This window comes from Apium graveolens, chromosome 8, assembly GCF_009905375.1.
Source record: "Apium graveolens cultivar Ventura chromosome 8, ASM990537v1, whole genome shotgun sequence".
Lineage (NCBI taxonomy): Eukaryota > Viridiplantae > Streptophyta > Magnoliopsida > Apiales > Apiaceae > Apium > Apium graveolens.
In genome coordinates this window covers 202,895,766-202,910,034 of record NC_133654.1, presented here as the reverse complement: position 1 = coordinate 202,910,034, position 14,269 = coordinate 202,895,766, and the positions used below count along the sequence as shown (strand labels likewise).

General features: G+C 35.7%; 1 protein-coding gene across 3 annotated transcripts; it reads left to right on the top strand.

Annotated features, from left to right (window-relative positions):
• Positions 1-6,613: 6,613 nt before the first annotated feature.
• Positions 6,614-14,227, top strand: LOC141677007 (casein kinase 1-like protein 10). Of its 3 annotated transcripts, XM_074482734.1 has the most exons (15): positions 6,614-6,795; positions 6,911-7,089; positions 7,168-7,208; positions 9,280-9,349; positions 9,423-9,571; positions 9,663-9,758; positions 10,341-10,411; positions 11,775-11,836; positions 11,950-12,013; positions 12,106-12,190; positions 12,347-12,473; positions 12,601-12,674; positions 12,763-12,826; positions 13,357-13,484; positions 13,649-14,227. In XM_074482734.1, exons 2-15 carry the CDS (start codon positions 7,011-7,013, stop codon positions 13,925-13,927), a joined length of 1,389 nt encoding a protein of 462 aa, XP_074338835.1. In that variant the 5' UTR covers positions 6,614-6,795; positions 6,911-7,010; the 3' UTR covers positions 13,928-14,227. The 3 variants fall into 3 exon arrangements, with proteins under 3 accessions (XP_074338835.1, XP_074338836.1, XP_074338834.1); XM_074482735.1 differs by having other exon boundaries at positions 6,614-7,089; positions 12,766-12,826; XM_074482733.1 differs by having other exon boundaries at positions 6,614-7,089.
• Positions 14,228-14,269: the final 42 nt, after the last annotated feature.

Below are 14,269 nucleotides of genomic sequence, written 5' to 3'. Positions count from 1 at the left end.
TTAATGCGAGACCCTCTGATGTTCTAGAAATTTGAATTCCCAGAATTACATTTGCTAGTCCCATATCTTTCATGTCGAACCTTGATTTCAACATGTCCTTTGTAGATTTGATAACTTTATCATTGCTTCCAGCAATAAGTAGATCATCTACATATAGTGTCATCATGACATAGCCATTGTCATTCTCCTTGACATAGCTGTTCTCGTTATCCTTGTAATAGGCACAGCTATCACATTCATTGATTTTGAAACCATTGGCCAGCACGACCTCATCAAATTTTTCATGCCATTTCATAGGCGCTTGTTTCAAACCATACAATGATTTCACCAATCTACACACTTTCCTTTCTTGTCCTGGGACAACAAACCCTTCAGGTTGTTCCATATAGATTTCTTCATCTATGTCTCCATTTAGGAAAGCTGTTTTCACATCCATTTGATGTACAGTTAGATTACGCATTGCAGCAATAGCAAACATCATCCTTATGGACGTTATTCTCGTTACAGGAGAATATGTATCAAAGTAATCAAGGCCTTTTTGTTGCTTGTATCCTTTAATTACAAGTCTGGCCTTATACTTATCAATAGTGCCATCAGTTTTCATTTTCTTCTTGAAAACCCACTTGCTACCTAATGGTTTGCAACCAGTTGGCAAGTCCACTAATTCCCAAGTATGATTTTGCATAATTGAATCAACTTCATTCTTGATGGCCTCTTTCCACATAGGTCCATCAGGTGAGGTAACCGCCTCCTTATAAGTTTTTGGGTCACCTTCTTCGAGCAAATAGGTCATAAAATCAGACCCATAGGATTTCTCCGTTCGTTGTCTTTTGCTCCTTCTCACTACCCCCACATTTTCGTCTTCACTTTCGTCACTCTCATTATCGTCATCTACAGACTCATGAGATCGTTTAGACGTCGTAGGTTGTTGGTTTCCTGGATTACAGGGAAATATCGTCTCAAAAAATGAGGCATTTCTTGATTCCATAATGGTATTCTTTTGAATATCAGGAATCTTGGATTCATGAACAAGAAACCGATATGCAGTGCTGTGTGGAGAATATCCGATGAAGACACAATTCACAGTCTTAGGACCTATCTTCACCTTCTTCGGTGTAGGGATCAGTACCTTTGCAAGGCACCCCCACACTTTCAGGTGTTGGTAACTTGGTTTCTTTTTCTTTCACATTTCATAAGGACTTACATCCTTATTTTTGCGCATCGTAATATTTAAAATATTATTTGCGCTTAAGATGGCTTCTCCCCACATCGATTGTGGGAGCCCAGAGCTTAACAACATCGCATTCATCATCTCTTTCAGAGTGCGATTCTTCCTTTCAGCCACACCATTTGACTGAGGGGAGTATGGTGCAGTGACCTCATGGATTATACCATGTTGTGAACAGAATTCCCCAAACGGTTCAATATATTCACCTCCACGATCACTTCGTATCGTTTTGATTTTCTCAGTTTGTTGTGTCTCAACTTCTTCCTTATAGATTTTAAATTTATCTATAGCTTCGTCTTTGCTTTTCAACAAATATACATAGCAGTATTTTGTACAATCATCAATGAATGTAATAAAATACTTGTTTCCTCCTCTTGTTGGAGCGAATTTTAAATCACATATGTCGCTATGTATTAGGTCTAGCACTTTGGTGTTCCTTTCCACACGTTTAAATGATGATCTCGTTAATTTTGCCTCAACACAAGTCTCACACTTATGTTTTGGATCGATAGTAAGTTTAGGTATGTATTCTTTTGCACTTAAACGTCGTAAAGTGTCATAATTTACATGTCCTAATCTAGCATGCCATAAATTAGGAGACTCAAGCAAGTAAGCAGAAGAATTCTTCATTTCATTATCGTCCTTAACGGACATTACATTGAGCTTAAAAAGCCCATCAGTTAAATAACCCTTGCCTACAAACATACCACTCTTAGACAAAATAACTTTATCTGACTCTATTACAATGCGAAAGCCATGCTTATTCAACAGAGAACCAGACACAAGGTTCTTGCGAATATCAGGCACATAAAGTACATTCTTCAAAGTCAGATTCTTCCCAGAGGTCATCTTCAGGATCACCGTGCCTTCACCCTCAATGGTAGAAGTTGCTGAATTCCCCATGTAGAGTTTCTCACCAGCATCGGAAGCTTTGAGGCTAGAGAAAACCGCCTTGTCTGAGCAAACATGCCTAGTAGCACCAGTATCAATCCACCATTCACGTGGATTAGAACCGACCAGGTTCACTTCAGAGATCGTAGCACAGAGGTCTATGTCACCCATCTCCTTGGAGATATTCTCTACCATATTTGCTTCTTTCTTCTTGTTGGGCTTCTTGGGCTTCTTGCAGTCAGAAGACCTATGACCAACTTTATCACAGTTGTAGCACTTCCCTTGAAATTTCGACTTCGAAATCCCTCCCTTGGGTGCCAGCTTTGCCCCTTTACCAGAATTAGCCTTCTTGGGCTTGGAGCTTTGAGCATGCTCCACCATGTTTGCCTTCTCAGTGGCAACGTTAACTTTCTTCTCGGACCCTCTGTTGTCTTCTTCAATACGAAGTCTAACAATAAGATCCTCCATAGACATCTCCTTTCGCTTGTGCTTAAGGTAGTTCTTGAAATCTTTCCATCCAGGTGGAAGCTTTTCAATAACAGCAGCAACTTGGAAAGACTCACTTATGACCATTCCCTCAGCATGAATGTCATGAATGATCACCTGCAGTTCCTGCACCTGACTGACCACAGTCTTAGAGTCTGCCATCTTATAATCAAGAAAGCGGCCAACAATCCACTTCTTTGCCCCAGCGTCCTCAGTTTTATACTTATGGTCAAGTGACTCCCATAAGACCTTAGCTGTTGGCTTTGCGCTGTATACGTTATACAACGAGTCAGACAAATAATTTAACACATAGTTCCGACAGATGTAGTCGGAGTGCTTCCAAGCATCAGCAGCATACACAGTCTGCATGTTACTCTCAGCAGTGAGCAACGGTGGTTCTTCCTTAAGGAAGCGATCCATATGCAACGTGGTCAGATAAAAGTGCATCTTTTGTTGCCAACGTTTGAAGTTCGTTCCGTTGAACTTCTCAGGTTTTTCAGCATGTGCAGCAGGCACAGTTGGCATAACAGGTGCAGCAGGCACCACGGGTGGAACATATGGTACGTGCGTCTGTACTACAGGTGTATGCACACCTGTAGGCACCGCAGGTATGATCGGAGGAGTGAATCCTGCCGATATCTGTCCAAGAGGAACACTAAACTGTTCAATGACAGTGTGTCCCACAGGCACATGTCCCGAAGGCACATGTCCAACAGGCGTTTGACCCCCATCAGATCGTACGATCCGTGCGTTAGGGTTAATCGGCTGCTGGTGAACCCCATCAGATCCAGTGATCTGTGCGTTGGGATCAGCCGTCATGTTCATCGAATCGTTCACAGTTTGGTTCTCCATCGATCTGTTACTCAACAAAACAAGCAGATACAGATGTATCAGTCACAGATGTATATAAAATAAATAGCTTTAAGATTGTGAAAACAATCTGCGATTAATACAAATAATCAAACAAGTGTGTGCGTGAGTAAACGAAATCAAACGGAGGAAGAAAAGATATAAACAGAAGAGAGATCCTCGAGTCCAATTGAAACTGTCTCCTTAAAGCTATTTCGCCTCTCACCGTATGTGCGAGTCGATAGCCTCCCAGGATAAAACGAGGTAGCGGCGGCGTTACGGATAACGAGCACCTTCAGCGAGCTTGAACGGACACGAAACTATCACCGAGAGAGAGATTTGTGTTTAGAGGCGAATATGTTTTTGGTGTGTCTAACCCTAACGCCTTAGAGGTGTTTATATAGGTGTAGATAGACTTGTGCGCTACTCTTTTCCATAATTAAATATCATTAATTATGGAATCGGTGTAATACTTGCAAGCTACTCTATTCCATAAATAATCTGAAACAGAATCAAATTGAATATATCAAGACATACACCATATCAATTAATCTGAAACAAAATCAAATTAATTTATGCCATAATATTTGAGCCAAATTCTAATGGAAAATAATAATTTCCATTATTAAGAGAATATCATCATATCTCACACATCTTTTAGTCATAATGCTCAAAAATATGACTTACCAATATGAGACTTATACCCATATTTTCCAACACATTTCACTCCTCCGTTCCCTTAATTTTGAGTGGAACACAGGGTATGTTAGTTTGGTTATATTCTCTGTTAAGCCACCAATATCTTAGAGCCAGTCAAAGCTTTGTTCCTAATATCACTTCCAGCTGCTAAAACTAGCTTGTCAATTCAAGATCCTTTTACAACAAGGCTTGTTGCTGATATTAATATTGAAAATCGTATACCCCGGAGTATCTTCAATTTATATGCACAACAAAATGGATATATGAAGACAAAAGTCCTCACTAAACAATTACAATATACAATTAAAAATAACAACCCAATCCTTTTAATTACAGCAACACCTAATTGACAATCTGAACTCACCAACTACATGTTTCTCCGTTGCTTAGTTTAGAAAACAAATTCCCATTTCTAACATGAGATTGGTTAAATCATTACAATTACAATTTATTTTGATTGGTGTTAATAGTTTATAATCAGAGTCAGGGGTGGTGGTACATAACTCTTATTCAGGGTAGGTAAAAGAAATATGATGAACATTTTTTATTTTTTCGGCAAGTTGTCCTCGCCATATTTGAATATATTTTTTTCTTTTAGTTAGACTTGTATAACTTGCAAATTGCTATCAAATTTCCGAATAAGCCAGGATCCAATTTGAATTTGAGCACAAGATATAAGTTGTTAAAACTTAAGCATATTTGAGCTATCTCATTATTAATCACATTATGCTGACGAAATTTTATCAGAATTAACGAAAATGTGTAACATAACTTGTGTTATTTTGGCTTTTCCATCGCAATCACCTAAAATTGTAAACTTTTAACATGATTCAGTTGTTAAAAAAAAAATGGATTGAGGACATTGAAGTGTAATATTAGCAACTGTCCACACAAAAACTTGGTAGGGTTGAGTAATGCAGGTTGAGTCAAAATGTATGGTTGTTTAACTTGAAGGGCTGGGAAACTATGCAAACACTGTTATCACCGTGAAATGCACGTTGGTTCTTAATAGCTTCAAGGGCCAGGAAGCTGCTAACTCTCAGTTCACCCATTTATTAATAATTCATGTATGTACTACGCAAAATTGATCTTTTTCCTTTTTGTTTTTGTTACCGGATCAGAATGAAGAGCATACATGGTAGTAATAGTGTTTTTTTTTTGTAGGACAGTGTGTAATAGTTAGTGCTCCGAGAATGATAAAGATGGTCAAAGATAATGTTTATCTTGATATCTCGTAGATCCTGCTGGATAAAATTCACCAAAATAACTCATACACAATCGATTAATACTCGACTTTTGAGTATTAAAAAACGAATAGACCACCTCGATTAACCTCAAATCTCTGATTGATTGATTAAACGAGACCAACTCACTTTGTACTAGAGCCGTAAATAAATCGAACTCACACGAATTTTTAATAAGCTCGGACAAAATCTTAACGAACCGAACACCGTTCGATTTATCGAACAAAATTTCTTGTCCGAATTCGAGTTCGGTAATAATCAAACCGAACACGAACTGTTCGCAAACATATCGAAACAAGCCGAACACGGACTGTTCGCGAACATCATTTGTATTTTTTTAAAAAATAATTTTAAATATTATTTTAAGTAAAATTTTTTATCAAACTATTAATTATATATTTTTTCACAAATAATATATTTATTTGAAATAATTATAAAACATAATTAATATATATAATTAATAATACATATATTATTTATAGATATAATATTATAAATATACTAGTTTTTCGAACCGAACTCGAGTTTAACAACGAATCGAACACGAACCGAACTCGAGTCGAACACCTTAAAAGTTCGGTTCCGTTCGTTAATATTATCGGAAAAGAAATATTGTTCGAACTCGAGTTTGAGAAGCTTATCGGACGAGTTTATCAAGCTCAAACTCGAATGAATTGGATGAGTTTAACGAACAGCTCGATTCGTTTACGACCCTACTTTATAGATTATTGAGTGAAATTTACTTGTGCGTTAATTAGGTAATTTAGTGGATTCAGATTTACAATTTAATTTTATAAAATAAATTTGCATAATAATATTTTTATTTAATAACTATATACTTAAATATGAGGATATTAAAACACGATCTCAAATATTTTATTCTCGAATTACATCTTATATGTTTTTATTAACATTTTTACAAGATAATTTGTAATTTGTCATGTACTCAGTTAATATATATAGAGTCTAATTTATTTATAACATTATATTAAATAAATAATTAATACATCATCGTTGAAAATCGAAATTGGTAGGTCTGGCAATTTTGGGCCTAAACGGGCTAAAAAAACATTAAAATAAATGTAAACATATATTCTCAAAGAAAAAAAAACAAAAGAAGTAAGTATATCTCGGTAATAATTAAAAAGATTGATAAAATAACTGCAAATAAATTTCCCCAATAAAATAACAAATATTATCTGTATATCTCTGTATCTTCTCTGCATCTTCATATACAGCTAAATTTCACGTTTTATAAACCAATCTCTTCTAAACACCACCTTCATCACCCAATTCTCACATCTTCATTCTTATAAATTCTACTCACCCTTTATTCAATTTGATCAGGGTTTCATCTAATTTATAGTTTTAGCCTTATGGGTTCTGTTTTTTGATGAGGTAGATTCTAGGGTTCTTCATTTTATTTTATATTTTTTTATTAGTTTGGTATTTGACTTGAAAAGTGAAAAAGATTGAATCTTTGAACTTGTTGGATGGTTATTTATTTTGGTAGATCTGAGCCCTTTTGAGTTCTTGAGGATTCTTGATTTTCTTGAAAGTGTTTGATTGTTGAGAAAAGCAGAAAGATTGGGTTTTTATCTTTTTGTTGAAATATGGAGCAAGTAGTAGTTGGTGGTAAGTTTAAGCTTGGGAGAAAGATTGGGAGTGGATCATTTGGAGAGCTTTATTTGGGTATGTTTTGATTTGTTTGTATTAACTCGATATCGCTCCGGGTTGTAGTTTAATTGAATTGATTGTGTGTATGTGCAGGTGTCAATGTACAAACTGGAGAAGAAGTTGCTGTTAAGCTGGTATGTGTGATGTGTTAGTTTTATATGTTAAGTATGTGTATTATTAATGTGCCGGAATTTGGATGGTAAATGATCTCAAGTTTATTGGAAAATGTTGTGTAGTGAAGATGATGTTCTTTGTCGTTGAAACAATAAGCTCTTCGTCATTGAAATAATAAGCTTTTTTATGTTTTTCCCATGTTATGCTTTAATCTTATTGAGTGCGAATATGTGATAAATGCAAAATGTATTTAGCATTTCCTTTCTTCATGAAGTAGCTGTTGGCTGTTTAATAGGGGTTTCCAAGATTTCATATTTAATTTGTATGTATGTTATCATACGTTTCTGTGATTGTTGTTCTAGTTTAATTTCTGGGGGTTATTTTTGTCTGTTGTCTCGTTTTCTGATAACGGTTACAATGGAATAAATTTGAGTTGGAACGGACAGTTTAGCAACTGAAATTATAGGGTACACTAAATTATGAACAAAGTCTTCGAGAAAAGTTGCTTACTGCTAACAATTTGGTTCATCATGCTCTGGAATGTAAGAGAGGCATAGGTTAAGCCAAATTGCTTAGTTTGACTTATAATGACCTAAGTGTGTTCTACAGGCAGTTTTCTTGATATCCCATTTTCCCCTCCTCACTCGGTGATAGCCTGGCCCTGCCTATGGATCCAACTTAGTGTTATAGCTGACACCATAGAGTCTATGAAGCAATTGATTTATCCAAGGAATAGAAATTATACTTGATGATTTATTAGTTTACTTCCCTGTAGTCACACAGAACCTTGATGTTCTTTTTTTCCTTAACCAAGAGGATGGGGGAAGGAAATGGAGAACTACTTGCCTTATAACTGCAAATTCTAACATCTCAATGACCAATTTCTCAAATTTATTTTTTGTTCACTTGAATCCTTGCAAGGCCTAATAAAGAAAGCTGTGTCCCTTCCCCCGAATTAGTTTCATGTATATAGCCCTACAAGGTGGTACGCAAGAACGAATTGCAAACAAATTTGAAAATTGTTCCTCTAATTTGCTCAAATGAGCAAACAATTCTTCTGCAAAACATGTTCTGCTTGCAGATTGGTTCAAATGAACACAGGGAGCAGAATTTGGTGGTTTATTACTTATAGAAGAAGCATGTTTTTGTGGTTGGTTATTGCTTGAACAGCATGTAGTGAAAACATCCAATGTCTAGTAATTGAGGAGGACCTTTCCAGATTCAGTACAATTCAGAACTGGAATTTTAATTATTTGTACTTGTTTTTCATTATTTAATTTATATAGAGGTGAGATTGATATTTTTACTGAAAAACGTGAGGTGGGAATTGAGGCAATCAAACTGAATTAGAATAGGATTATCAAAATTTTATCAGAAATAGAGTATCATTAACTTATTTCCCCAATACTTGGGGAGTTGAAGTTGGACGTGAATGATTCCAGTACAATGAGACGTGCCCGGACTAGTGAAGCTAGTACTGATGATTTTGAAGTGAAGTAAACTTGATTCGTTGTATTTAACGCTAAATTTGATAGTCCGGAGATGCAAATGTTAGTTTGGTGTGCAATCTTCAGATGTGTGAAAATTTTGGCTGGAAATTGTTGATTCGGTTCCAAACTTCTTAGGAAATATGCTTGAAGAGTATAGAAATAGAGAGTTGGAGACTTGAAGAGGTATATTGCATACACTTGTAAAGAGAGAAGAGAGAGCAGGGTTTGGTTAGAGGTACAGATATGGACAGAGAGAGACTTGGTGGAAATTATATTTAATTTTGAAGTACTACTAGTTCTATTAAACTGTAAAGTTGCAAGGGGTTCTAAGCTTCCATGACCATTTAAGAGCATTTGTTCCATTTGTAAAATTAGAGTGTGATAACTGTAAAACGCTTTTCCCCAGGGAATCCCTGCTAATGACACCTAGTTCAAGGTTGGAGTGGTTGGTTATTTGTTCAAAAAATATCATTTATATGAACTCCATCTGTTATTTGTATGGTACTCTTGTATGTTGTGTCAACTACTACATTGTTTTTACATTTGGTGTGGTTGAGGCAAGCATTTGTAAACCTTCTATATGGTCTATATATTATTTCAGGAATCAGCTAAGACCAAACATCCCCAATTGCACTATGAGTCGAAGTTATACATGTATCTTCATGGAGGAGGTAATCATCCTAATTTATTTGTTGTTTTTGAGCAAAAAGTTAATATACTGAAGCACCTAATTTTATTTTGAAGCTGGTGTTCCAAATCTTAAGTGGTATGGAGTTGAGGGAGAATACAACGCTATGGTTATTGACCTTCTTGGGCCTAGCTTAGAGGATTTGTTCAACTATTGTAATCGCAAGTTAATGTTGAAAACAGTTTTGATGCTTGCAGACCAGTTGGTGAGTCCCTCATTGTCAGACTATCTTTATAGAACTGTTTGTCTATTTTGCTAAAAGCATTTCCTCTGACTGTTCATTTTGTTTCATACAGATCACTAGAGTTGAATATATGCACTCAAGAGGTTTTCTGCACCGTGATATAAAGCCTGATAACTTCTTAATGGGTTTAGGGCGCAAAGCAAATCAGGTATGCCGTGATGCGAAATATTTTAATGTATACTATATGTTCATAACTTCATATTAGATATTCTTCAGGGTTATAGGAGTGATGTTTATCTGTTGAGCATATCAGCTGTTTTTTTTTAATCTCCATAGCTTACAGCGGTAATCTTAAAGATACATAATGAAAATGTTATCTTGCTTCTTGTTCTGACAACTGACAAGAGCCTGTACGTTATAATTAAAAGCTAAATGTTGTTATGATATGAGAAGTGGTCATCCACATTGGCATTAGGAATAATTTCTAATAAAGGTTTAGCCAGGAAAATATTTTTCTCCTCTTTGGTAATAAGAATTAAGAGGTCAAGGTTTCGAGTCTCAGTGGAGGCATTTGTGCGTGAGTATTTAAGTTTGTTGATTCACCTTTTCCAAAATTTGAATAGGAAATTCATAGCTCTAGCGATGGCATGGAGCTATTGTTTTATTGTATATGTTGCACTTCTTTTTCTTAGGTAGGTGGGTACTGGTATCTGAGGCGTGTAAGGAATAACAGTAAACATCGCCTCGCCTGCTGCTTAATTTTATCTGAGCTTTTATACTTTCTTAACAGGTTTATATCATCGACTATGGTCTTGCGAAAAAGTATAGGGATCTTCAAACACACAAGCATATACCATACAGGTATTGACATGTTATATGCCTGGTAGAAATATATATTAATATTTTATATCGTCGAGAACAGAAACAAAAATTACAGAGACTAAACTTTTTACGGAGTAAAATTAAACAAAGACATTTTATTCATTCTCTAATATTCTGGTACATATCTTTAACTTCCTTATACAAGTGAAGATTGTCAAGTAAAACATGTTCTGGAAATCTCACAAACAAATCACAAAGATCTTACTAAATCATACTAGATCAAAATAAAGAAAATCAAACGAAACCAGATTATATCTGGAGGATAAAATCAAATTAGATTATAACAAAAAAATTCCAGAACTTGAAATATTTTTAATGTTAAATCTACATCTGGTCTGGACTCTTTCTTTCTATTCAATTGGGCCATATATTCTTCAACCAATCGGTCCAGACGATCTTGTCATATCAATTCCATTTCCTTTATTTGAACAGTACTTGTGTGAAATGGTGTTCCGTTACAATGTTAGCTATTAGAATTGCGGAAAATTTGTGAATAGCAATTGAAAACCAAAATGGCAGTCCGTGAGTATCCTTTAAAAATTACTGTCCCAGTGCTAGGATATAAGGAAAGCCAATCATTGCTAGCTAAAACAATAAGAATCAGAAGATTTTGTTTACCCTAATTTAAATGTTGCACCTATTTCCTTTTATTATGCTTCTGTCCATCATGTCATGCATCAGTACCATGAAATGTATAACATTGATTTCACAATTTGTAATAAACGATCTATATAAAAATGTTATAGATGCTGCACTTGTTACAGTATCCATTATATACAGTATCACTACTAAAGTGCTATTGCTTTGATGTTGACATTTATTCGTTGCAGTTCATTGTCAAAATTATCTTAATTTTCATTTGTTCGTTTACGTTTAACCTTGACCATGTATTGTCAGGAACTAGGGTTTCTGACTGTTTTTGTGAGTTTTTGAGTGTTTTGGTATTTTCTGAGTTTATAGAACACGAATTAACAAGTAGAACGGAGAATTAAGCTAGTAACAAGAGAGAATCAACCGATCAGATGAAGAAGAAACACGGAAATGATAGAGAGATGCATATCTTGTAGAAGAAGTAAGAATTCAGTTATAGAGAGAGAGTTTAGAGAGAGAGAGAGTTGGTGGAAATAGCTTTCCTTTTCATAATATGCATTATCCCAATTTACATCATTCCATTTGCTTATATAGTAATTCCTACCCTTTGCTTAGCCAGCAAGTTACAGGACTACTACTGTAAGTAAAATACTAATATGCCCCTGATTAAATGACTAAGGCACTATACTAATATAGTCTTCTTATAACATTCCTAATATGTATCTTGATAATTTGCAACACATTTCATCAGGGAAAACAAAAATCTAACTGGAACAGCTCGTTATGCAAGTGTCAACACTCATCTCGGAGTTGGTATGTGGCATATTGTGCGGCAACTTGTAATTGCTTACCATTTGATTGGTGTTATGACAGTCTAATATATTTTTCAACAATGATTAGATGTTACTTTGCTTTTGATACTGCAGAGCAAAGCAGGAGGGATGATCTTGAATCTTTAGGTTATGTTCTTATGTATTTTTTAAGGGGAAGGTCAGTGGGCGGCATAGAGTTCTCATTTCGATTTGCTTCTTTCAGCAGTTTAAGTTTTAGCGCAGCTAACGTGTTGTTCATTTCTCTATTAGCCTACCCTGGCAGGGTCTGAAAGCTGGGACTAAAAAGCAAAAGTACGACAGAATAAGTGAAAAGAAGATACAAACTTCCATAGAGGTAGTGTTTATTGCTCCACAACATAGGGATTATCAAATGGATTTTTAGATTTTTTTGTGAAATTAAAGTATAGCTCTCTGGAGACATCTTTTCATTTTTTTTTGTAATTATGTACAGTCATGTGTATTCTGCGCTGTAATTGTTATTCTTTTGCAGGTTCTTTGCAAATCTTATCCATCAGAATTTATGTCGTACTTCCATTACTGTCGCTCACTGCGGTTTGACGATAAACCAGATTATTCATACCTGAAACGGCTTTTCAGGGATCTATTTATCAGAGAAGGTGAGGCAAGGCTTTTGTTAATCATATACATCATCGATCATCCTTTTGAAGTCGTTCTTAACTTCACTTCAAACTGACCCCTTTGTTCTGGTACTTCTCCGTGTGTTAACTTTCTTACTCGGTGCAGGATATCAATTTGACTATGTATTTGACTGGACTATTTTGAAGTATCCACAGATTGGCTCTAGTTCGAGAGGGCAGGTCTGCTTTTCTGATAATTTACTTTTCGTCATGTTCCATTCTGCACTATGTTATTTATTAGTTCTTTGTTTCTTATCATTCTCTTCAGCAGCCAGCTGGAAAATTAGCTCAGAATCCTGGTCCATCTGCAGATAAAGCAGAAAAAATGCCAGGTACATTATGGGATATAATTAAGATTGCCATTAAATCAAGATGTTAAATTTTGATTTAGCAAGTGTTATATGGTCTGCTGGGTCTTCTGCACTTGAACTATACTAAGAGGTTCCTATTGTCAAAATATGCACTTGGAGTCAGAGGGGCTCACTTTGAATTATATTAAAAATGACTCGAAAACATCCATATTAATTATAACATTTGGGTGGCTAAACCGAATCCTAATTTAAATATGAATGTTGTTTTAATGGAGTTGGAAAGTTAATAAATTCCAGCTACAAATGTTTTATCCTATTTATCTGCCTTGGTCTAATCATTGGATAGAGGAACTACAGTTGCATTTCGAATAGTAGGTAACCTGAACTATCTCTTAAATTTTATTTAATAATTGAAGCACTGATACCCCCTCTAATTTTTATCTTTATACAACAACTTTTTGCTGCATTCTCTTGGATTTTCTGTTGTCTCTTTACATCAAGTTGTGCAATGGTTTGAAAATAATATGATTTTGGTTTTCTCGTGTTTACAGTTAGGCGGGAGGTGAGAGATAGGTTATCAGGTGCAGTTGAAGCGTTTGCTAGAAGAAATGGTTCTCCTGCTGTTGTTCATGGAGATCTCCCTAGGCACAGATCGACAGATAATGTACCTTCATCAAAGGTTGTGGTACTGATAATTTAAGTTTTGTATGTAGTATACATATCCATATAAATATATTTGTAGGTGTGCATGCGTCTGTATATAGGAGATCAAGTGATCTTTGTTAGAAATTTACTTAATGTTCATGCACACTTTATTTACATCTGCTGTTTTTACAATAACAGCAAGTTGAAACAGAAAGAGGCCGGGTTTCTAGAGCTAGCAGTGCTTCAAAAAGGGTCGTCGTATCTAGCAGCCGGCCAAGCTCCTCAGCGGAATTCGCTGAGGGCAGGTCAAACCGGCTGAGTTCAGGTAGCGGACGTGTATCCACTATCCAAAGGGTCCAGCCTGGTTTTGAGTCCAAATCATCGTCATTTACCCGCACTGCGACATCGAGAGGTGGCCGTGATGATGCTCTTAGAAGCTTTGAGCTGCTCACCATTGGCTCAGGAAAGAGAAAATGAGGTTTCAATTGGCTTGCATCTTCAGTGACCCAGTTTTAAGTGCAGCTGTTATGAGAGTGCGATTCTATTAAAGCATTAAAAAGTGTACGTAATCATCATGCAAATATCCATCTGGCCATACAGTAAATCTCGAAGAGATTCTTATGTAGTTTATTTATTTCCCTTGTAAACTTAACCTGAGGATAAGAGGTTAATCTCTTTCTCCTACAGAAGTATAGCATTTATTCGTGACTATGGTTTGCAACTAATGAATAGTACTGATTATTGAACCAGTAGGATCAACGATGATCAGTTTTTTCATTGCTTGTATATATCATTTTTTTTTATAATTAATCACACACG

What these genes read in the sequence shown, in the direction of transcription:
- LOC141677007 (XM_074482734.1), top strand. Translation starts at nt 7,011, where the DNA reads ATGGAGCAAGTAGTAGTTGGTGGTAAGTTTAAGCTTGGGAGAAAGATT. An exon ending in AAGAAGTTGCTGTTAAGCTG is followed by an intron (nt 7,209 to 9,279) that starts GTATGTGTGATG and finishes ATATTATTTCAG; the next exon opens with GAATCAGCTAAGACCAAACA. An exon ending in AGATACAAACTTCCATAGAG is followed by an intron (nt 12,191 to 12,346) that starts GTAGTGTTTATT and finishes ATTCTTTTGCAG; the next exon opens with GTTCTTTGCAAATCTTATCC.